At 41.9% G+C, this 22,939-nt stretch overlaps 1 protein-coding gene across 1 annotated transcript in view; it reads left to right on the top strand.

Moving 5' to 3' along the window:
• The window catches only part of plxna4 (plexin A4), a gene marked incomplete at both ends in the record, with an annotated part of 187,388 nt that extends 165,512 nt beyond the window's left edge, over positions 1–21,876 (top strand). Inside the window, 8 exons of the mRNA XM_079236038.1 lie at positions 491–650; positions 4,361–4,464; positions 8,126–8,225; positions 10,093–10,283; positions 13,994–14,163; positions 18,704–18,916; positions 21,521–21,671; positions 21,781–21,876. Of these exons, the coding sequence (XP_079092164.1) occupies positions 491–650; positions 4,361–4,464; positions 8,126–8,225; positions 10,093–10,283; positions 13,994–14,163; positions 18,704–18,916; positions 21,521–21,671; positions 21,781–21,876 (1,185 nt within the window). The remainder of the gene's footprint in view (positions 1–490; positions 651–4,360; positions 4,465–8,125; positions 8,226–10,092; positions 10,284–13,993; positions 14,164–18,703; positions 18,917–21,520; positions 21,672–21,780) is intronic.
• Positions 21,877–22,939: the final 1,063 nt, after the last annotated feature.

Raw genomic sequence — 22,939 nt, 5'->3', positions numbered from 1 at the left:
TTTCCCACAATATAGTCATGTGTAGAAACTGCACTTTAAAATAGATTAAAACACATTGACCCTCTCATTTGTGTGTATGTGTGCTTATCTTGTAATTTGGATAATTCCCCCAACACCTGGAGACAACACTGATGAATATGCTAATAATATTATAATTAGCTGTTTAACTGCTCAGTTATTGAGGTAGCACATTGCTGTCTCTTCAAGCTCGGAGGTAAAATCACTTTCCCTGGTGAATGATCTTTTCTTTTCCTGCAATTCTCTCAAAACCCCTTCGGCAAGCACACAATTATTTCAGTTCAATTGAGTACCAAGTCACTGTGCAATCAGCATTATTAACAAAATACACACAAACCTCTTCTCTAAAAGATTATATTTGCATGAAACTTGGAGAGCTTACTTCCCCAAGTTACGGCAGTTACAGATATTGCAAGAATTCTTACCTATAGATACCCAGTACATACTGCATATCTGTGTATTTCTGCTTCAGGTGGTGAACTGCATCCATCCAGAGAATGAGAAAAGCCCAGAGATCCAGGTGAAGGTGCTGAACTGTGATACCATCAGCCAGGCGAAGGAGAAGATCCTAGATGCCATCTACAAGAACGTCCCACACTCCCACCGCCTAAAAGCCTCCGATATGGACCTGGGTACAAATCTTTGTCTTGTATAAATAATGTGACAATGAGATAATGAGCAGACAAACAGTTTTGATTGCCGTGTTGGAGAGGTCCAATGACAGAAGTTACCGTGACAGTCCTTCCATCTAGTTCTGCCATGACTGACTGTGGAAGAGTTTTGCCCTTCTCTATGTACTTACGTGTTGATAATGGGATATTTATGATTCTAGCTTTCACGTTTGCACTCTTGCTCCCAGTAGTTTCCATACAGGTTGTCAAAACATGTCTAACCATGCAGGGTTTCCCTATGTACTTAGAGAAAATCAGGCTGAACTTAGACATCCATTGATTTTTACAAAGGCTCCCCCCTCCATCTCCCAGCCCCTCTTAAAAAGTACAAGTCTTCCTAGATATAAAGAAGTAGCTTTCTTTTCAACCTCGGGAGGCTTGATATCCTGGCTCAGATGTCTGAGACCGGTCTCTCCCCTCCCCAAACTTCTCATCGATCGACTCTCTTGTCGACTAGCGTCTGAGTCAGATGATTGATCAGCTAATCAATCCAGACGCTCAAAGATTCCTTCCCTACAAAATCATTTTTCTAGTGTCCTCTCTTTCTTCCTTTCTTTCTTTTCTTGCCTTCTATGATAGAAAAGAATAGGAAGGACTTGATTATATGAATACAGGCCCTTGTTGCCATTTATGACCCCTATGAGCAGCTACAATATGAAGTTATTTTCCACGAGGTGTATAATTGTATTTCGTGGGTATCTCTAACTGGGGTCTAATATGTTTGCAAATTGCTTTAAGAGGCCTCTCTCAGGGAAGGGTGCAATGATATATCTTTTTCTGCAAGACATCTAGTGTGCAGGGGTGTTGTTATACGTGCGTGTGTGCGTGTGTGTGTGTGTGTGTAGTACCTTTGCGCAGACATGCATGTTTGGGAGCACAACAATGTTATCCATGTTTGTTTGCCTGCCGATATCTAGAGGATGCCTCTGCACCCGGCACTGTGCTTTTTATGGTTTAATATTGCCGGATGGATTTTCTAGGCCCCTGTTGTGTGTTCGTAATAACATATTTATAACCAACCCTGGATTTAAGGCGGGCTGAGCGCATGCCGTAGGGAATATGCCGGTGCGATAGCTAAGTGAAGAGATTGGTGGAGCCTTTTGACGCACTCCTGGATAAAATTGTTTTATGGGCCCCTTTGGGCAGGATGTGTTGTTCTATCATTGTTTTACTACAAAAGGGAATTGGAAGGCGTCTGAGTCAGCTGGCCACATGCTCTGTATGTGTGTGATCGTAGGAGTACGAGTAAGAGCGAGAGGATAAGTAAATGCAAAAAGCCGGTGATGTGTATCCAGGAAGTATCTGGCGTGCTATTAGAAGAAAGTTCTCTCCTAATCATGAGTCCATAAACAGACATGAACGTGATTGACCGGTCTTTTCACGCATGCGAGTCTCCTTTTAATTCGCATGTCACGCTGTTCTAATTAGCATTTATTGGTCTTGTGCTATTTGTGTTGATGATAATGCTTCAGTGGTCAGGTCTTCCCTTTGATTGATTTGTTATTTCGACACACTTGTTCACTTTAAGAGAGGCGCTCTACTATACGTATGCAGGTAATATCAGTGGCTCTCTTGGTCACACTCACACACAGACTGATTGCAACGGTTGATAAGAATAATGAGATTGTGGCGGGCCTATCCCGAGACAGATTGGCCAGGAGTGTTGTTATCCCAGATATTGTTTTTGATTCCCCTCTGCTGCAATCCTTCAGAGAAGATGTGGCCTGAGAGAAAAGAAGCTCGGCCCTGTGTGTGTGTGTGTAGGTGTGTGCGTGTGTGTGTGTGCGTGTCTTTGTGACCAGTAGCAAATGTGTGTCATGCATCTCTGTGGAGTACGACAGTCACCTTCAGCCTTTCTCTTAACCACAGCTTCCATACACTCCCAAGCGCTCTTATCTCCTTGGCTGTGTGTGAGTCTGTAATGCAATTACACACACACACACACACACACACACACACACACACACACACACACACACACACACACACACACACACAGCTCTCCTCCCACTGAGCAGCGACCACTGGATTTGGGAATCAGAGTAATCTCAGTTTGCTCTGGTTTCATACCAAGTGTATTCTTTTATTTATTCCTTCCTTGCTTCTCATTTCTTCCCGTGTTGACTGAGCCTCGACTGGAGACAGCCACTCATTTGCATCTTTATGGGAAGATGTACTGTATAGACAAAAACAACAGAAGAATCTTTATTTCCTGCAGATTTTTTTCAGACGCCGAGACAATTCTGGTCAATCCTCCAAAGACAGGCCTCATCATGCGCCACAGTGATTGCCGCTTTGTTTTGCTGTTTGTGATCAGAATGGGAGATGACAGTGGTCGACACAAGTGGGAAGCAGAGCAAGGAGCACAGACACAATAACGTAGTCAGAAAGCCCCTGATGTCTGCAAAAATAAAGAGAGGAATCATTTGCTTGTTTGTTTTTGAGATGGCTTTCCTTTCTCACTTATGATAATGTTGCTGGGGTCGTGTTTCTTTCAAAGCTTTTGTTTTGTGCTGAGGCTGCACAGATGTGGGGAAGTGTCTATGTTATATAGATGTCATTTGGTCGTATTGTCATGTACATGCTTTCATGCTTTAAAAAGAAAGACACTATCAAGTGGACTGAAAGTTGCTCGTTGAAAATTGTGGAAGTGAGTGTAATCTGCAGTCGGTCTGCTTTATGTTTGCAGCTTTCCAGCGGTCCTTATACTGTTGCCGGGGCTGTGAGCCTGGTGTGCTTCGACCAAAGCTCCCAGCAATAACAATAAGAGCCGCTAGGCAGGGGGCTTAGAGCGGTGGAAGTGGGTTTGAGGAAGGGAAAGCAGGGAGCCATGGCGCCTTCAGAGAGCAACAGATCACACCCATCGATCGCACCGGCATAAGAGATGGAAAGCAGTTGAAGGGGGAGCGCTTTGATTTTAAGAAGAGTAGAGTGGGTGATTAATTAAACTCGCCTGTTGTTACTCTGTCTTTCATTTCTCTTTTAGTTCTGTGTCGCTTTGCCTTTCTTTTCTACTCCTGCGCTTTAGATCGGGTGTGTTTGAGTTCTTCTTGATTCTATTCAGAGTATTCATGAGAATGTGAGATAGAGAAGAAAAAGCCTAGGGAGATGGAGATAGTGACAACTATCTTACTGACAGATTGATTAGAAAATAGTGATGGTCACTTCTCTTTAGCTCATGCTTTTTCTGTTGTTTATGTTTTCACCTACATTTACAAACCGAGGTTAGAATTACAAAATAATCTTTTTTAGATTGCTACACATACAGCCAGTCTACATGGTGTGAATAGATCAAATCAGGCACAAGATAAAGATGCATGCAAGATTAAGATTAGTGCCATCAGAGCTTTTCAACCCATTTTCACTCCCACTTACACAACATAATTTGTTTTTCAATGTAACACATTGATTGTCATTGCAGACGTTCCCTTAGGATTTAGAACCAACTGTTTATCTTTTGTAATTGTTGTTGTGGTTGAAAACACAACTGTCACCAAAAGTGGAAAATGCATTCTTCTTTGTACGAAAGGCATATCCGCAACAAAAAAAAAGCAGCTTTTGCGATATCGTCTCTTTGCAAGTAAGAGTCAAAAGTAAATATTGTCCGAGCAGTAGTGTTGTGTGAATAAAGCCGGAGATATTCTGATCTTCTTTTTCCCTTGCAATTGCAGAATGGCGTCAGGGCCGAGGACAGCGCATCATCCTGCAGGATGAAGACGTCACCACTAAGATCGAAGGGGACTGGAAGAGACTGAACATGCTGTTCCATTACCAGGTATGCTTGTATATTCTACAATGTGAAACCTGCAACCTGCATTAAACTCTAAAAATGTTAAATTAAATTAAAAGTAACCTCCTAAATATGTTAACTCCCAGAGCCCCCAAAAACGGGGGCTCTGCCCTTTGTCGATCCTCTTCATCGATCTCCCAAGCCCTACCAGTCCAAATAGGGCCTCTGGTGTGATATAGCAACAACAAAATGGCACATCCTGGCCTTACAAGTCAATACAAGTCAATTTGTCATGTTTATGACACTATTCCACAATAATTATTAGCATAAGCCATAAGTATGACTCGAAGGGACTCTAAAAATATGATAGCATGATGACACAGGATTACCATACAGTTTTGGAATCTGAATACTGAATATACCAATAACGCCAAATCCGCTGGGAAACCAACCTTCGCCAAGATACGCACAAGATTGCCATTTATGGCCAGCAAAACAAAAACAAATAGACTTACTTATGGCTGACTAAGATTCATCTGGCCTTGTTTGGACTCTCTAGCTTCCTCTCAGCCTGGAGCATGTGACTAGAGTGAAGCGAGGACTGTTCAGGGACCAGGGAGGCAGTGGGAACTTTCAGAGTTGGCTCGCAAATCCTGAACTAAAACAATTATAAAAAAATACTTAACTTCACTCAATCAAAGTCAGCATTCATGATTTCATTTTTTTTTATTTTTATATATATATACTTTTTTTTCTGTGTACTATCAAACTAATATACCACTAACACATATATGAACATATTATCTATGTTCAAAAGGGTATTCTTTATATTATAGCTTTTTAAATTACTCAAATATACTTTTAGGAGATATTCAGTATTTTGTTGAATGCAAACCATTTGCAATTTTCGCCATTAAATTGGCTGGGCCTAAAAAGATTAAATAACTTGAGTCAAAGTATTTTTGGGCCCATGTTCTTCCATAGCGTGGGACCCATTTTTAATCATTATTACCGTTGACAAATATATTAAGCTTACATATTTTTGTGAACATTTCTATATCGTTGAAGTTTCAGAAATACAAAGGGTTTGCAAAGTTTTAGATCTCACAGAGAAAAGAGTAAAAGAAAAAAAGGTTGTTGTCTGCAGAGATTGGGCATCTTCTGAAGCGACAGATTCCATCCTGAATTTGAAGGCATTCACATCTTCTCTTTCAAAAAAGGTAGAGCTGTTTTCATCCCATTCTCACAGCCAACGTACACAAACACAATATTTCTGACAACATTGGCAGAGAAAAAAAGAAACCAGGCGCAAAGGCCTGATATTAAACCTGAAAGCCTGCTATTTATTTGAACATTTCTTTCTTACCACCCATCATATCTATAGTATTTATAGCCGTCTCGGATGCCCCCTCAACCCCACTCCACCTTTTCCTCTAAAGCTGTGTGACCTGATGATCTGCACTAAGCTCCAAAACTATCTAATGGACAATTCAGTCAAAGAATTTTTCGAGCCATTTAGTTCTGCGAGTCCTCAGCTGACAGAGATACCCCTCTCACACACACAAACACAACTTATCTGTCAGGTGAAGGGGAATGAGGCCGGCCAGGTAGGGAAGTGACCAACAACAGTGGCACTTGGGATTAATCCCTTGTGTGTGTGTGTGTGTGTGTGTGTGTGTGTGTGTGTGTGTGTGTGTGTGTGTGTGTGTGTGTGTGTGTGTGTGTGGAGAGGGCTTGAGATACAATCTGATGCCAACCAAGAGTCGCCTTCCTCTTGAAATGGATTAGTGTTGGCATAGAAACACACAAGGTACTACATGCACACAAATACACAGTTAATAGCAAAGGGAAGGGACGTACATGCACATTAACATGCAGTAACATGGAGACTGGATCACGTATCTGCAGGTGTTTGGTGCCTCATGAGTAGCAAATTAATGGATGGAAAAAGACGCTTGCTCCGTCAACATGGTGTTAATCATTCGCGATGCTAAGCAAGCAGCCACTGTCCCTTCCAAGAGCAGTTTGCGCGGTGCCTAAATTAAATGTCAGCATCCGCAAGTGTCAACAGGCTCGGAGTGTGAGGCGCGGGTGGAATGGATTAGGGAGCTGATTTGAATCCGAGATAAGATAATGAAGACAGAAGTTAATTCATTTTTTCAGGCCGAGGAATAAGGGCGTCTTATCCTTGACAGACCAGCAAGGAAACACTCCTATCCACTTAAATATCGTCAGGAGGCTACACCGAGAGCAAGGAAGGGAGCGGAGGCCACAAACACATTCAGACGTCAGTCAAGGGTATCGTCCCTTCATCGCATTTCTGCTCTTTGTTTTAACTTTATTTCATTGAAATATGTCATCTATAAATCACTTTATTGATTAAATATAATAATATAATCAAATCCATTAATGCACTCTATTGAATGATGCCACTTCTGCCAACCCGGATGTTTTTGGATTCGGTCTCGGGATGCCCTCCAGACATGTTAAATACATATATTTTGTCTTTTTAGAAGCTAATATGAGCAACCAGATACACTCAATAGAATCATGTGCTCCCTTCTTTCCATCTGATCTGGTTTGATCTGCTACGAGCATTACTCACCCACTCACTCCGCGTCACAAAACTCTGATTCCTTGTTAAGGAAAGCATCACATAGTAGCTACAAGCAAACATTTGGCATTTGCCATATCAGATCGTTCTGTCCCCATTATGAGGGACATTTCTCTTCTCCTCCTCCTCCTCCTCCATTTCAGGAAACTCTATTCCGCTTTCTGTCTTTATCCTTTATGTTATTTCCCCAAATGCCACTCCTCCGTTTCATTATGTTCCATTGTGCTTTGCTCATTTTACATCCATTCAACATATAAGAGCAGCAGTGATTAGGGAGCATGCTTAAGGGTGTAAGAGAGGTGGGGGCTTCCCACAAAGGAATAACAAAATCTGCCCTGTGGGCCTCCTGCTTACAATAATATAAACATATTATGCATAAGGAGCAGATTGAGTGACTGGGTGACATAATGATACAATCTTAAAAAGGCCCCATCTCGCACACACACACACGTATACGCACAAAAGGCCCCTGGCCCTTGTCCCCTGTCCCATCCACCCACACTATGATAGAGATCACTTCAATTAACCCTGTTATCCTGCAGCACGGGTAGCCAGATTAAGCAGAAGACGAGTATACTTTGTGTGTGCGTGTGCGTGTGTGTGTGTGTGTGTGTGTGTGTGTGTGTGTACGGCTGGGACAGACTACATCCCAGTCGTGTTAATTGAAACCTGTATGGCTGACTTGGGACGGAGGAGCACGATAGGCTCATTTATTAATTTACACACACGTATTTACACATAGACCAACACAGAGACACACACTGCTTGATTCTTCACACACACACACACACACACACACACACACACACACACACACAACCCAGCCCTAGAGCGCTCTCATGCAGGCCTGTACGGTGCTCTGCTAAACTCTCCCTCCCTCCTTCTGTCAGTCATCATATGCATGTGTGGGCTGAATAGAGCACATAAGGGTAATACAATATTCTCTGTTTATCCACATGCAACCAGAATAGATGGAGGGAAATATAAAAAATGACAGCAACACAGTGATCTATGGGTTTTCTGATTGGTTGTGTTAGAAATCTGCACAACTTCGAAGAGTAATTTGCATATTATATGTCTGTCTGTTTTTAGGTTACCGATAATGCAGTCATGGCCTTGGTTCCCAAGCAAGTTACAGCCTACAATTCAGTAAACAATTCCACTGTGTCTCGGACTTCTGCAAGTAAATATGGTAAGCAAACCTCTTTCTTCAAGTTTCAGTAGTATCTGTGTCAGAGAGCAATTTTCCCAACAGACATGATTCTTATATGCAGAAAAATACACTGAAACAATAATTTGAGGAGTAATGAGTCAAACAAATGCCTGAAAATCTGAAATGTGTGTCGATAAAATGCAATATAATGAGAGAAAGTAAGGTGTGTGATCCTGCAGCAGTGGATGCTTCCACCTGTCAGTAGACATCTGGTGACAAGCATCCACAGTCAAGACAAGATGCAATTTTAGAGTATTTGAAAGGATTTCTTAAACATAACAGAATAGACCAAATAGACTTTTCATCTCTTGTTCTGGCCTCTTGAAAGTCCAAAGTGTGTCCTCTCATCATTTGGTGTGCCAGTGTTTTTTTGTGCCTGTCCGTCTGCTCCACGTCTCCTTGAACCTGAGAAACCATCAAGTTAGTTGCTGATCAAAGGGCCAGCCTTCCTGGCCACAAACACTTCAGACACATCAAATGTGGTGCCACGTTATTAGCATCGCCTCATCTCCATACGGTCTCACCTCACTTCTCCAGCACCAAATTAGACCAGATAGGACAAGGTGAGCAGCGCAACCGAAAAGGGAAAGAGGAGGCCAGGAATATCTCTCTTTTTTTCTTCTCTTTTTTTAAGGGATTGACTTCAAACTCGGGTGTGATCCACTTAACAACCGGTGTGGTACTTGAGAGTGACTTTGAACTCTCCATGAGTACAATGGCCAGATAGTGAAGAAAGAGACAAGGCTGAATTTAATATAGCAACTGATGAGGGGGGGAGGGAGAGCTAAGCAGGAGAGAAAGTTGGGCAAAAAGTACAGCGATTAAGACAGACACTGTGGAACATGTTGAGTCAGAGAGAGGAGAAACTTCTGTCTTTGATGTAACATTTCCATAAAAAAAGAATTTGCATCGCCCCCAGCTTTCTAACTTCTAAATCATTAACACAAATTGAATGCACTAAGCACTCTACCTTTCTATCAAACCCAAGCACACCATCATCCACACAACCACAACAATAGCACAGTAATTACATTTGAGCACGCACACACACACACACACACACACACACACACACACACACACACACACACACACACACACACACACACACACACACACACTGTATCTGATGTCTCCAACTGTCTCATTTTTCCTGAACTCGCTCCCCCGTACCCTCCTCCCGCTTTCCTCTGGTCAGATTGATTTCCGTCACGATGAAAAACACTTTTTTTTCGCGTCTCTCCAAACCGCACCCACTGATCAATTTTTTTCACACTGGGTAAACATTCATTGAGCCATGTGTTTGGAAATGTCATCGCCACTCCGGCCAATGGGTGGGCCATACATATTTCATCTCGTCTGACACATGTTCGATTTTCTGTCAACCGTCGATGCCATGTCTTATACCTGGGAGAAGAAGCTGTGAAAAATTAACCATGCACACTGTCTAAAAGTTTCATATCCAATCTCGCAGACCTTTAAATTGGATGCCGCGAGCGAAAAAAATAACTGTATTCTCATGCTGACAGTTTTTTTCAGATTTGTTTTTTTATTTTTCTGTCTTGTACTCTGATAGTCAGATAGTATTCTTAAGCTTTATTTTCTTCTCGTTTATCTCACACTGTGCCCTTTTTTAAGGTTTAAATGTGTCTCGTGTCTACTCCAGTTTTGATTTTCAGCATAAAGTCTACAGATCTTTATTGGTTAATAAGATAAATGCAAAAATAAATATATTAGTAAGAAGTTACAAACTTGCAGAAAAAAAAAACAGAAAAACACTGATCTGACATTGTGGTTTTCTGCTCCATTGTATCAGAACTACATCAACTAATGCTGCTCTTCACAGAGAACATGATCAAGTACACTGGAAGCCCCGACAGCCTGCGCTCCCGTACTCCTATGATCACTCCTGACTTGGAGAGCGGGGTCAAGGTCTGGCACCTGGTGAAGAACCACGAGCACGGAGACCAGAAGGAGGGCGACCGCGGCAGCAAGATGGTCTCTGAGATCTACCTGACACGACTTCTGGCTACCAAGGTGAGTCGTGTGTGCTTTAAAATACATCTCATCATATTGTAATGTATGTCTCATGCTACAGACACTTTAATTGGATCCGTTACATTTTACAAGCCTGGGTTTAAACAGTAAAAATGAAATAACTCATCACCCCAACAGTTTTGAAGTACTGTATGTGGGAATTATTCATATGTTTCATGAAACAGTTCAGCAGGTGAAAGGTTAAAAGGTTACTATAACCTTCACCCTGTGTTACCATGACTCAGAAATCCCTTACTTATTTAGATATTCATATTTACTCAGGATGAGTCATCTCAGTGGGTAAGATTATTCAAATATATTCGTCTATCTATCCCCCTCAGGTGAGGAAGAGAAAATAGATATTTCCGTTTGTTTTCCCTTTTCATTGCTGTTGTGTTGACGCGGCAGCATATCAAAAAAAGGGTAAAGAAGACAAGATCCATGAAACTAGTGAAGGAGTTTCTCCAATAAAAAAACATTACCTGGCAAAAATAGAAATAGCTATAAAATCAGTCTCTCTGAATGTGCCTTATGAAAATGGCCTACAGAAGAAAAGAAAAGCAGCTAATTTGATTTGGAGGGAAATGTTACTTTGATCCAACAGCTGAATGCAAATTGCCAAGCCACTCCGAAACCACATTATCCCTCTTTTTTCATCAAGACTTCCTTTCTGTCAGACACAGGCAGAGGTGTAGAGAGAAGGAAAACATAAAGAAAGGCTGCACACGGAAAATGTTTTAAATTCAGGAACATTTCAGTTTGTTTTTTATCCTCCGCCCGCCTTTGTTGAGCAGTTCATGAGAACATCAACTCAGTTCAGTGAGTATTGGTATTATCGGTATCGGTATTATGGATTCACAGGAGTGCCTCACACATAGTAAACAAGCAGAGAAAGAAAAAAAGTGAATAAAAACATCCATTCTTAAATTGTGTATGGCCGGTTTAGCAGACCACATGAGACTCTTTTGTCATGTAGGTTCATAAACAACTCTAATCTTTTAGTTATCTTTAAATTAGAACCTCCAGATAATACGCAAACGGGTTCAAATTGTTTTGTTTGTTTCCCTGTTCCCTCTCATATATAGTAGCAATTACAGCCCGACATCATATCAGACAATGTGACGAACAACTAAACAGTTCCTTTGCTTATACTTTGACTGTGCAGATGTGTGGGCAGATAAGATCAGGTAATAAATTAAATCAGATGACAGAGCGTTTACAACAGGGCGAGAGGGTAGTGTCTGTGAAACAGAACATGATCAGCAACATATGAAATAAACAAATAAACGAATTGGAGACTACAGAACAGGAGGTAGGGGCAGCTGTCCCCACGACGCATGCTGTATCGTCCTCCACACACACACACACACACACACACACACACACACACACGTCACCTCTCGGCCACCGTGAGCCGCTCCGTTTCCCCGCCGTCATCCCCGTCCAGAATGCAATGCAGGAAGGTGGTTTCGGACTGCAGACAGCACATCATCTTTCCAGATGGATTGTTTTTGTGAAATAACCAGTTTATCTTGGCCGGCCATCTCTCTTGGTGAGAAATGATTGGGCAGACAGGCAGTGTAATTGACTGCGTTTGGCTTTCACCTTGCCAATAAATACCTCTCCCTGGCAACGCCGCTGACGTCTCTCATATTAGCTCCATCAGCGTCACTCTGACTGAGTGTGGGTACAGGGCGTGTTCATGTGTGTGGAGGGGCACCGGGGAAGGATTGCATGCTTTTCCTCATTTGTACACTCAAGTGTGTGTGTCCGTCTCTCCCTCATTTGTCCCCTTCTTCATCTCTCATTTCCCGTTTCAGCACTCTCCTCAACATTCTGATTGTTAGCTTTCCTCTCATTTTAATGTGGAGGCAGACGGCATCAAAACATCCCGAAGACACATTGTGTTTGGAGTGCGGTCTAATGTAGTGATGTGTCCTTTCATGTCGAGGCTTCGATGCGCGTGTCGAGTAATCCAGGTAGATTTTGGTGAAGCGCGTATCGAGGCTTGTGTCGATGACGTATGTGGTGACGTTCAAAGCCTCGCGAGCCGCCCGCACCATGTGACTGATTCAGAAAATGGTTCGTGGGTTTTCTGTGCGATTTGAAATATAAGGGGCAGCGAAACTCAATGGATTTCCCCCTTCCTCTCTGTACCCAGCTTCATCTGTGCCTCTAAAAAGGTATTTTATAAAGCAGGCGAAATAGTCTCAAAAAGCCCAGCACTGTGGAAAAGTTCTTATTTTTACTTAAAAAATTTGACACATCAACATGAACTAACAGAGCCGAGGCTCGAAACACCGATCCTCTGACTGAAAGTCGGATATTCTAACCACTGACCCACAGTTACATCACAACCCTTTCCCAATTTGTTTCGAGTTTTGATTTTGACCCCGCCATTATATCATAAAGATAGACACAATATTTTTAAGTTAATAATTGATGTATTGGCGTCACAAACATAATTTATTCAATTTAAAGCTTCACACACCAACGCCATGGTGTCGTTATGATCACTCTGCTTGTTTTACATGCATTGTCCACTTGGTGGCGCAGTAGAGCAAATGAAGCATCATGAAGCATCGGCACATGAGCGAACCAATTGGATGGAAAGCTTCAATGCTTCAGGAAGCTTCATCTCGCCATCACTAGTCTAATGACAGGGTAGATAGTTGTGTGGGGGGGCGGGACAAGAGAACCCTGTGATGATGACGACAGTGTAGATGCATCGAAGTTCTCAAAGCGCGCACACACAGGGTTTGGTTGCTACACACACATTAATACATGCACACAAAACGTTAGGTTTCCCCTCGTCGACTAATGCAGTCTGTGAAGGAACGCGGGCTTGATATAGAGATATGTAATTCCATCTTCATAGAAAAACGATAAGCTGTCGGGAATGTGGGCCACATTAGAATTATAGCCGTGATTGTCGGACTAACAGGATTCTCTCTTCCCACTCTCGTCTACCTCTCTTGACTCCGTGATTCCGTCACCCGTTCCAACCCAAATTGGATTTTTATTTGCCAGTGCCTGTACACACCTCATCTGCCACACTCAATGGCCTCTTCTCCTGATCGGAAACCTCTGTCGTTTCATTTCCACCTCTCGCTCTCGCCTTTTCCACGTGCATCCCATCAGCTCATTCTTTACAAGAGGATTAGATTCTCTCACTCTCTGTCTCTCCTCTCTCTTCTCTTCCTCCTTAAAGTCGCCAACATTAAATCAAATTAGGGTCAATGGTGCAGTGTGGGAGCTAATCCGGCAGCACAAAGAGGCTTAGGAGATGCGCCTCCTGTTCCCAGATATTATTAAAAGTCAGCTGTGAAATAACAATTTCCCCCATCAAAGCTGCAAGCAGATTTAAGGCCCAGGTTGTGAGATAGTAGTCAGACACAAACATCGCAGCCTGAGGACAAAGTGACGTGCACTGCACAACTTGTACTCACACAGGGAAAAAAATATACGTCAACTTTTGGAATTGGTATGTTGCTCAATGTATTAGACAGTCTCATTCAATATTGATACTAGCTTAAAATACATAACAGAAATTGTTATATTCCATACAAGCCACCATCATTATCTCTGCCAGGAGAGTCATGCAATTACTTATCTGCACATTGGTATCCATTTGTAATTTAATGAAAAAATACCTGGTTCAGGGTTTCATATAATCTGTTTTTCATCCCTTTCTTCTTGATCGTTTGCAGGGTACATTACAGAAGTTTGTAGATGACCTGTTTGAGACCATCTTCAGCACGGCCCATCGAGGGAGCGCCCTGCCACTGGCCATCAAATACATGTTTGACTTCTTGGATGAGCAGGCCGACAAACACAACATCCATGACCCGCATGTCCGACACACATGGAAGAGCAACTGGTGAGTGGAGCAGTTTAAGCGCCGGGATCTGCACATACCTTTAAACACAGAAACGTGCACACACACACAAAGACAAAGTGGGCTCTGGTCTGGAACACATAAGAAACTGGTGAGGCAGATCCTTGGATCTTTGACAAACACAATTTATATATAATCTTAGCACACTAATTTGGTGCCTTTGGCTCCATTCATGGCCTTTTTCTTTCTGCACTGTTATTTAATGCACTGCAGACACAATCTGTACATTCTGGCATATTTCACATAGAATTGCCTTGGTTTTGCCCCGTGTCGGTGCCAAGCTTCACCACACGCCTCTTCCCTTCCTAATATCCATTAACCACAGGGGCATGTCATCTTCATTAAAGCCATCCACAAGGGGCTAATCCAATTGGCTGCCAAGACTATCTATTATCATGGATAACTGGGCCAAAAATCGCCTGGCGCTGTAAAAAGCTCCATAGCGACAAATGTGCGCTCCTAGGTGAAGGAAGTACACCCCTAAATTAATATCTGCTGATTAATTTAGACCATACTGACCCCTGTGAGCCCACCTTAAGAGGTTGGTAGGGGTTCAATAACCAACAGTGCAACAGAATGCAGTGAGGAGAGAAATGAAAAGGTGAAGAAAGGGAAGTGAACTCAGTGGGAGTTAAACGCGCACTAATATCTCATTAGCCTCCTGGCCTTTGCCAAAATCCCAGCATGCATCACTCAACCCAAGGCTCAGGGGAACCATGGAGATGGGAAGATAAAATTGATGTGCATCAAGGGACAAATAGAGACATGGAGGGGGGAATGGATAGGGAGAAGCTAAAGAAAGGGGAAATATTATTTACATTCCATGGTCTTAATTTGGGTCATTTTCCTGCGTCTGCATTATTGGGCCATTTGCAGTGTGTGTTAAGTGTTTTCGGAGGGTGCAGCGGGTCGCTCTTACGTTGGACTCTTAATGGAATGGGCTCTCACTAGAAGGCTGTGAATGAACAGCAATTTATCATAACACACCATCACAAAAAGCCACTTAGATTGAATACAAAAAGAGTTTGTGCTGACGCCACAATTTATATTTGTGTGAGATGAGCATATGTGTCTTTTCACTCCTTACTGTGTGTGCTTACCCGTAACCTTTAATCGTCTCAAAGGAGTGCAACGTCCGCTACAACAAAAGCCTCCGTTGTGTCTAATGGTAGAGAATAATAAGGCCAGTATCCCTCCCATGCTGGGGCCCCTGTCCCATTAAACCTACCAGGCCCATTGCCATCATACACGCTATTAACTTCAACCCATCACTGCAGCCAGAACTACTTCACCCAACTATACCCCCACCTCTCCTTCAGGGGTTGGCCACCATCAGAGCTCCACTGTACATCCTCTACTATCCTCCTAGTCCTAAAGCCAGATCAGCCTGTGGGCCCTCAGGGACTATATTGTTACAAGTTTGCTTATTGTATCGTCATATTTTGATGTTTATAAATGACCTACTAATCAACCATTAGTTTGGTTAAATATATATATATATATATATATATATATATATATATATATATATATATATCATTAAAAGCTTGGATTTTTATATGTATAATATCTTATAACAGTTTGAAAATGTATTATGTTTCTATAATAGCTTATAGTAAATAGTTGCTTTTTTGGACATTTCATATTTCCATTGATTCCACACAACAGCCACACACCAACATCTGAAAGGAACCTAGAAATGGTGTCCAAGATTCATTTTAGCCCAGGAAATTATCTGTGACCCCCTTCCAAGCCAAGGTCATCCCGCACAACAGGATTGTGATAGTGATAGCAATAGCACACATATGCCCCTTCAATTCTATTCAAGCTGCCTTATCGAGGTTTTAAAGTAAACTGCACAAAGTAAGCTGTTGTGCATTTGTACATTTTAATTGTGCAAGTAAAGTTCAGTTAAATGTTATTTCTGCATTGTGTGACAGAGCTATAATGTGTATGTGTGTACAGTAAGTGTATGCATGCATGAGTCACTGGCTCCAAAAGCATCTCCAGATGGTATCTTTTGGATTAGCGGCAGTGTGTCAGCGTCTCCTCTCATCCTCACTCTTCTGTATTGGTGTTTGTGTCTGTCTGCAGTGTTTGTCATGTTGCGATGCAACAGACAGAATTGTAATTATTGTGCAAACTTGGCACACACCCTCATCTTTTCTGCACGCAGATAAACTACCTGTCTGTTTTCATACCACAATCCCAGCCCACTCAGATTGTTAAAGGCAACCCTAGGACTTTTAGGGTTGAGTTAATTCTCTGGAATTAATAAAATAATATAAAGGACTATTTCCCTATATAATATATATGTAATTTCCAAAAAGTTTCCATTCAGTTTAAGCTCTTTTCCGGACACACAGCTCGGTCAATAGAGGATTGCAACTTACCCTTCACATGAAAGGTTGTGCCTTTTGGCCTACAGAGGTCCAGTTGGAACAATGCCCAGTCAGGTCACCTTTCTAAAGCTGTTAATTCAAACCTTAGATCGCTGCATGAAAAAGGTCAGGCGTGGTCAGTTCCCTGCCTGTGCTGCAGTGCCTCAAATGAGATGCCCTGGATCACATCTGTGACCCAAGCGACTTCATTGGGCTCGTCTACAGGAATGGGACAATATCCCACATGCAGATTCAGAGGCTCACTGGTTCTGTGTGCCAGAAGTGTCAATCAGTACAAACGGCAAGAGACAGTGAGGCATGCTACTGAAGGGAGACGTGTTGGTGTGGATGTACTTGTGTGTTCCTTTCGTTGTCGCCATTTGTAGTCTGGCGCCTGTCAAAGTATTATATAAAATTATAATAAACAGTACATAGGGTTTACTGTAGCGTGATTGTTTTTGCTGCTTGACAATTGGAAAGTTTTGTCAATACTGGTTGGTGAACTTTCCTTTTTGAGCAGATGAGGAATAGCAAAGTGGATTTTAAATTATCAAATGCTTCTTGTTAGAGTAGTGGGTAAACACTTATCTGAATTCAGTTTAAATTGATAGGCAGGGAAATAGTCCTTTATTAAATGAGCTTCTTCTGACTCCACCAGCGTAACTCTTCGAGGATAAAAGATACCCTTGATCTTGGCAGCTGATATTTAACCTAATCCCCGACCATATCCATGCCTCAGATTCTTAGTACCCAGCACAAGTTAACTGTTGGAAAATTATGTGCTTTACCCATTTCCAACACAATAGACAGTGTGTAGATGTTATTATGGTGATCATTTTGATTGCACAGAGTCATGTGGGGAAGCTCACCATCTTAGTCTCCACTGCCCTATGGAAATAGCACATACCTCAAAGCACAGAGCAGCTGAGGCAGATTGACAACTATCAAGGCAGCACAGCAGGGGTGTTAATATCCCTTTGATCCCTGGACCTAATCCCACTAGATTCTTTGCTCAGATTAATTTTGAAGTCATAATGCAGAGTTTTCCTTTCTCTGAGTCCAAATCCTCTTTTGTTAGATTGAACATCTGAATGGCTTTGTAGGCGGTGGTGCAATGATAAATGCATTGTGGAATGGTAGGGGAGCACCGGTGGTATTTAAATGATTGCATTTCAGTTTGTATTGGGTTTTCTTTCCCTTCATCCTTTGATATTGTGTCCCACAGAGAAACTCATACGCAGGTTAGACTGCAGAGTCCTTCATGTTTGATTTTTGCCACATTAGCTGAAAATGCAAAACCAAGGGAATAGTAAAGATATAGAGATCCAAGTAGCTCAGCTCTTTCTTAATACCACCTGAGCCCATTCACTGCAACACACAGATAAAGCTCGCCCTATATATTTTCATTTTGGCAGAAACAAGCCCAACAAATAAACAGACTTGTATATTTTTATTATTCTGGACAGGCACAAAATAGGACCTACTTGCACAAACAAGGCAATATGAACTGTGTCACTGTGCGGCCCCCAGCGAGGACCTCTGGACACTTCTGGAAAAAACAAGAGCCAGCCACCACCTGGTTTTAAAGATAAAGGCTTTATTGAACTGAACACACATCAAATAGAGCACATCGGCAGCAGCAGGGCCTGAACACTAGCATTGCAAAGTGAATGAATCCTCGTTCCCCTTCTGGCGCATAATATGTTTACGTCTATTGCCTGACTGGCTGAAGCAAATATGAAAATGGCATTGAGAAGCTTAATCTTTGAGCAGTTCAAACGGACACAGACTTTTTGTTTTACTGTACACTCTTTGTTACTCCGTTTGATACTATGTTGGTGTTCTGTCAGAGATGTAACTGAAATATGAATGCAAAAGTAATTTTAAGGACAACGTGTCATAAGTAAATATGTCCCACTAGCTCTTTGATTGATGTATTTTTTCTAACAGATGACATGTTCCAAGTTTAGTTTTGGTAAATCGAATTTATTTGACATTTGAGGAAACCCCATTTAAATGGAGATTGGCTGCAGCACACCTACATACATTATTGAAAAGTGATGAGAAGTATTACACTTGTAGAATCGCAACTAGTGTGCCACTAAATTGTTGTTGTGTTCTCTTTTTCCTCCTCCCTACAGCCTACCTCTGCGTTTCTGGGTGAATGTGATCAAGAACCCCCAGTTTGTGTTTGACATCCACAAGAGCAGCATCACAGATGCCTGTCTGTCTGTGGTTGCCCAGACCTTCATGGACTCCTGCTCCACCTCAGAACACCGCCTTGGGAAGGACTCACCCTCCAACAAGCTGCTTTATGCCAAGGACATTCCTAGCTACAAGAGCTGGGTGGAGAGGTGAGCTGTTGATAAATGTACACACCAAACACTGGATGGATGAAGAGAGGAAGTGTGTGGTGGGCTTTTATTTGAGTGAAAACCTCAGAAAGCCTGCATTAGCCATGTATCATTCCCCACACACACACACACACACACACACACACACACACACACACACACACACACACACACACACACACACGCACAAAATGTGACTGTAGCTCTGTGATCTATGGGCCATGAAACACACTCCAAATTACAACACAGTGGGAATGGATGTGGACGCCCAGGGCATGAGATCTACAGTACAGAGAAGTGCGTTTGTGTGGATAGAGAGTAAGAGAGAAAGCATTTTTTAAAGAATAGCAGGTATATGCTGGTTATTTGTTAAAATTAGATTTTTATTAAATGTATTTGTTAGCAGGAGAGGCGAAGAGGTCCTGAATAAAAGATGGGGTAATTTGAAGCGGTTCCGACTAGTATAAATGTGCCGGTAGCTTCTTCACAAGACAAACCTTGGGACAACAATATATGTGCGCTGCTTGAATTGGTGGAAGCAAATGGGGAGCTTCAGGCTCAGGACCACAGTCATTAGTCCCATATGTGTCTGCAGTGTGTGTTTGTGTGGTATCCCATAAACACAAAAGTGTGAGGAACTTGTGAGGGTCATCTGCTGATTTATGCATTGTTATGTGTGAATACTGTAAGCTGAAAATGATCAGTATGGACAGAGAAGGCAGCAGCAACTCTCGGGGGCAGCACAAGCCAGAAGTGTTGCCTGTACTTTTTCTTTTTTTCAAGCGCTCCTGAGATTCATGTGTACATTGTTTGAATTAATAGACGTAAAAAGAAACATCGCACAGTACTCTCATGTAAATAAAGTCATCAGCAAACATTCCACAGTGAATCTGTGCTATTTAGTTGGAAAGGCCTCTGTAAAATAGTAGTGACTGAGTAAGGGTGGAGCTAGAGCTGCTTCTCTCTGCTGTCCTACAGAGCCACAGTAAGGGTCATGACAGGGAGAAGATTTAAATGGCAGAATACTGTAGCTATGAAAGAGGACTGCAAAAACGAAGTGCATACTGTGGAGGAATAGAAGAAATGTCCTCCCCTCTCTCCTTTTTGGGACAGCGTAATTGTAAAGATGGAACATCCTTACCCGGAGAGCAGGCTAATAAAAACCTGTGCCTCAGGAAGGAAATGTCTGCTGCTCATTCAGCAGCTTCTCTAAAAGGGACATATAGACATTACATCTGTACTGTTTTGCAGTCAATCTTCAAAAATATAAGGATGTGACATGCTGATAAATAAAACAAGTCAACGACCGAAAAATGATGCATATTCAGTAGTGTTAGGGTTTTTTGTATATATTTTGGTTTGGAGGCAGTGCAATTGGGCAGAGCAATGATATTCCACAAAGTTTTTCACCTGCTAAACTATGTTAATGATATTGATATGTGGCTGTGAAATATCATAGTATATACAGCATAACATGAAAATGTCAGTGTAGTAATCAATAGTTTTTTTTTTCATTAAACAATTATATACCATAAGAATGCCACCAAAAAAGTCATATTATAGATGTAATAAAGGTCAATAATGCCATATTATAAAAATGTCAGATTAGTTTGCCATAAATATGTGTTAATACAGTATGACAAAGTATAGTGTGCAATAAGAATTTTATTTCTAAAGTATGTCATAGAAAACTACTTACTATAACAAAGTCACAAACAATGTCATAGTATGACAAATATCATATACAATGTCATATAGTATGTAATTAAATGATGTAAGATTTATAAAGTATTGTACGTCATATAAATGTTATGGCATTGTGACATACTACACTGACATTTTCACGGCATACTATATTATGACATGTTTGAATAGTCAATGAATAGTATGCTGTAAAAATGTCATAACAAATGTGATGTGATGATATGCCATATAAAAAGAGTAAATTAAAGTAAAAGAGCCAGTAAAATGTCCTAAAACAATTACAATATGCTTTAAATAAATGGCATAGTATATTATGCCATATAGATTTCATAAAACAGTACGTCACAAAAAGTCATAGTATCCCATAACATTTTTTCAAAGCATAGGGTTTTAGTTTTTCCCTGTACACGCCTGTTCGCTGCATAACAATCTCCTGCTAGGAGCTCCCAACAACTGCCCTCCAGCACTGAACAGGTGTTGATGTGTGTGTGACCTCTGTGTGAAGGCTATGCGCATTACCCACCTGCCTTTTGCTTTGCTCAGTTTGTTCTGAAGACTTGCTTCCTGGCAAATCCATCTCTCCCTCACACATGCCCAGAATTATCCAGCCGAACACCAGGCCTGTCCTCGAGCGGCTACAGCAATTTAATATGTAAATAACCAGCTTTAATCAACATAGTTGATAGGGGCAACACAGCTGCTGTCGACAGTGACTGATTACTCTTACCTCAATGCAGTGTATCTGTTTCTGTTATGGTGTTCAAGGTTGAAATCTGAGGCCTGTTACTGTCAACTATATCTGTATGTCATTCCCCAAACTACAGTTTTTCTATCAATGCTCTCAGAAGCAAACCGTCCTAACAAGTATTTGCTTTGTTTTCTTCCTCCCTGTCTCTTTAGGTACTATTCAGACATTAGTAAGATGCAAGCGATCAGCGACCAGGACATGAATGCCTACTTGGCAGAACAGTCACGGATGCACATGAATGAGTTCAACTGCATGAGCTCTCTCAGTGAGATTTACTCGTATGTTGGGAAATACACTGAGGAGGTACGTAATACTGAGACGTGCACTTAGTACACTGTGTCATCATTATCTAAGAGTACCTTTAGAGTCTAATGTCGGTCTGTCTGTGTTTACCTCACTGTCCTGCTGGTAGATTGTGTGTTCACTGGAGCAGGACGATGCAGCCCGGAAACAAAGGCTGGCCTTCAAGCTGGAGCAGGTGGTGGCCTTCATGAGTCTGGAGAGCTGAGGACCGCACTTCCCAGGGCGCACTGGGAAAAGACCCCATCAGAAACCGAGCCGTGCCTGAGCGAAGACCCGTCCCCATCTTTTTCATCATGTGACTTCCTCCCTCCGCCTTTCAAAGATGATGACTTCTTCCTTGACCTTTTTCTGCTTCCTCTTCCCCGAGAAATATTTTGTTTTCCTCATCCACTCTGCTGCATAGACTAGTTTACCTGAAGATATCGGAAGGGTGGTTCGGGGCTGAGGTCGGCGTTTCCCACAGTGCAATGCGGGGAATCCCTCAGCTTCGCCACAGAGAAAGCTTCAAGGGGTGATTGCTTGAAAGCTGGCCATATTGGCATACTTCAGTCCCCCAGCTGGAAGAAAAGAGGGGGGAAAACATTTTTATGTTGCCTTTAAGAATTTACACTGATAGGTAATTCTTTAAAAACCACAATGTTGGGTGTCCATTTTGTTGAGAACTTTTTTTCAGAAATAGGATAGTGAAGATAAAAACATCTCTAGAGTCCAGTTTATTGTAGTTCTATATTCAATGTACGGAATCAAGAGGAAACATCAAAAACGATGCCTGCAAGCCAAATGAACACCTCTGAAGAAAATTAATGCAAGGATGGTTTGCCAAGTTTACACTGTATCTACAAGCGAAGCATACATATCTGCGAAATTTGGGGCGAGTCCAGGCAAAACCAGAATGTTCTTGTGCTCTCTCTCTCTCAATGTAGCTGGAGTTGTAATTAAGAAAAAGACTGATGGGGGTAGGGAAGAATGAGTGCTTCTCTGAACTTTTCCGTTATTGAAACGTGAGTGACACTGAAACTTTAAATAGCAGAACATCCCCTAACTATACCCCTTTACAACATTCGCACATTTCCCCTGCCCAGCATACATTTACTTCAAAGAAAACGCTCATGATTTCTGCTTCCATCTGGCTTACGTGACTACTGCAAAATTAAACTACTAAACAAAACCCTGGAGGTCCTGACCCAAGTTGGATCCTCTGTAAGAAGCACACAACCAACTCTGGACGACAGTGTTTTGACTGCTCATCCAAACACCAGGAGCAGTCG

Source organism: Taurulus bubalis (assembly GCF_910589615.1).
Source record: "Taurulus bubalis genome assembly, chromosome: 20".
NCBI classification, from domain to species: Eukaryota; Metazoa; Chordata; class Actinopteri; order Perciformes; family Cottidae; genus Taurulus; species Taurulus bubalis.
The sequence above is the reverse complement of the archived record's forward strand: the minus strand, read 5'-3'. Positions and strand labels throughout refer to the sequence as shown.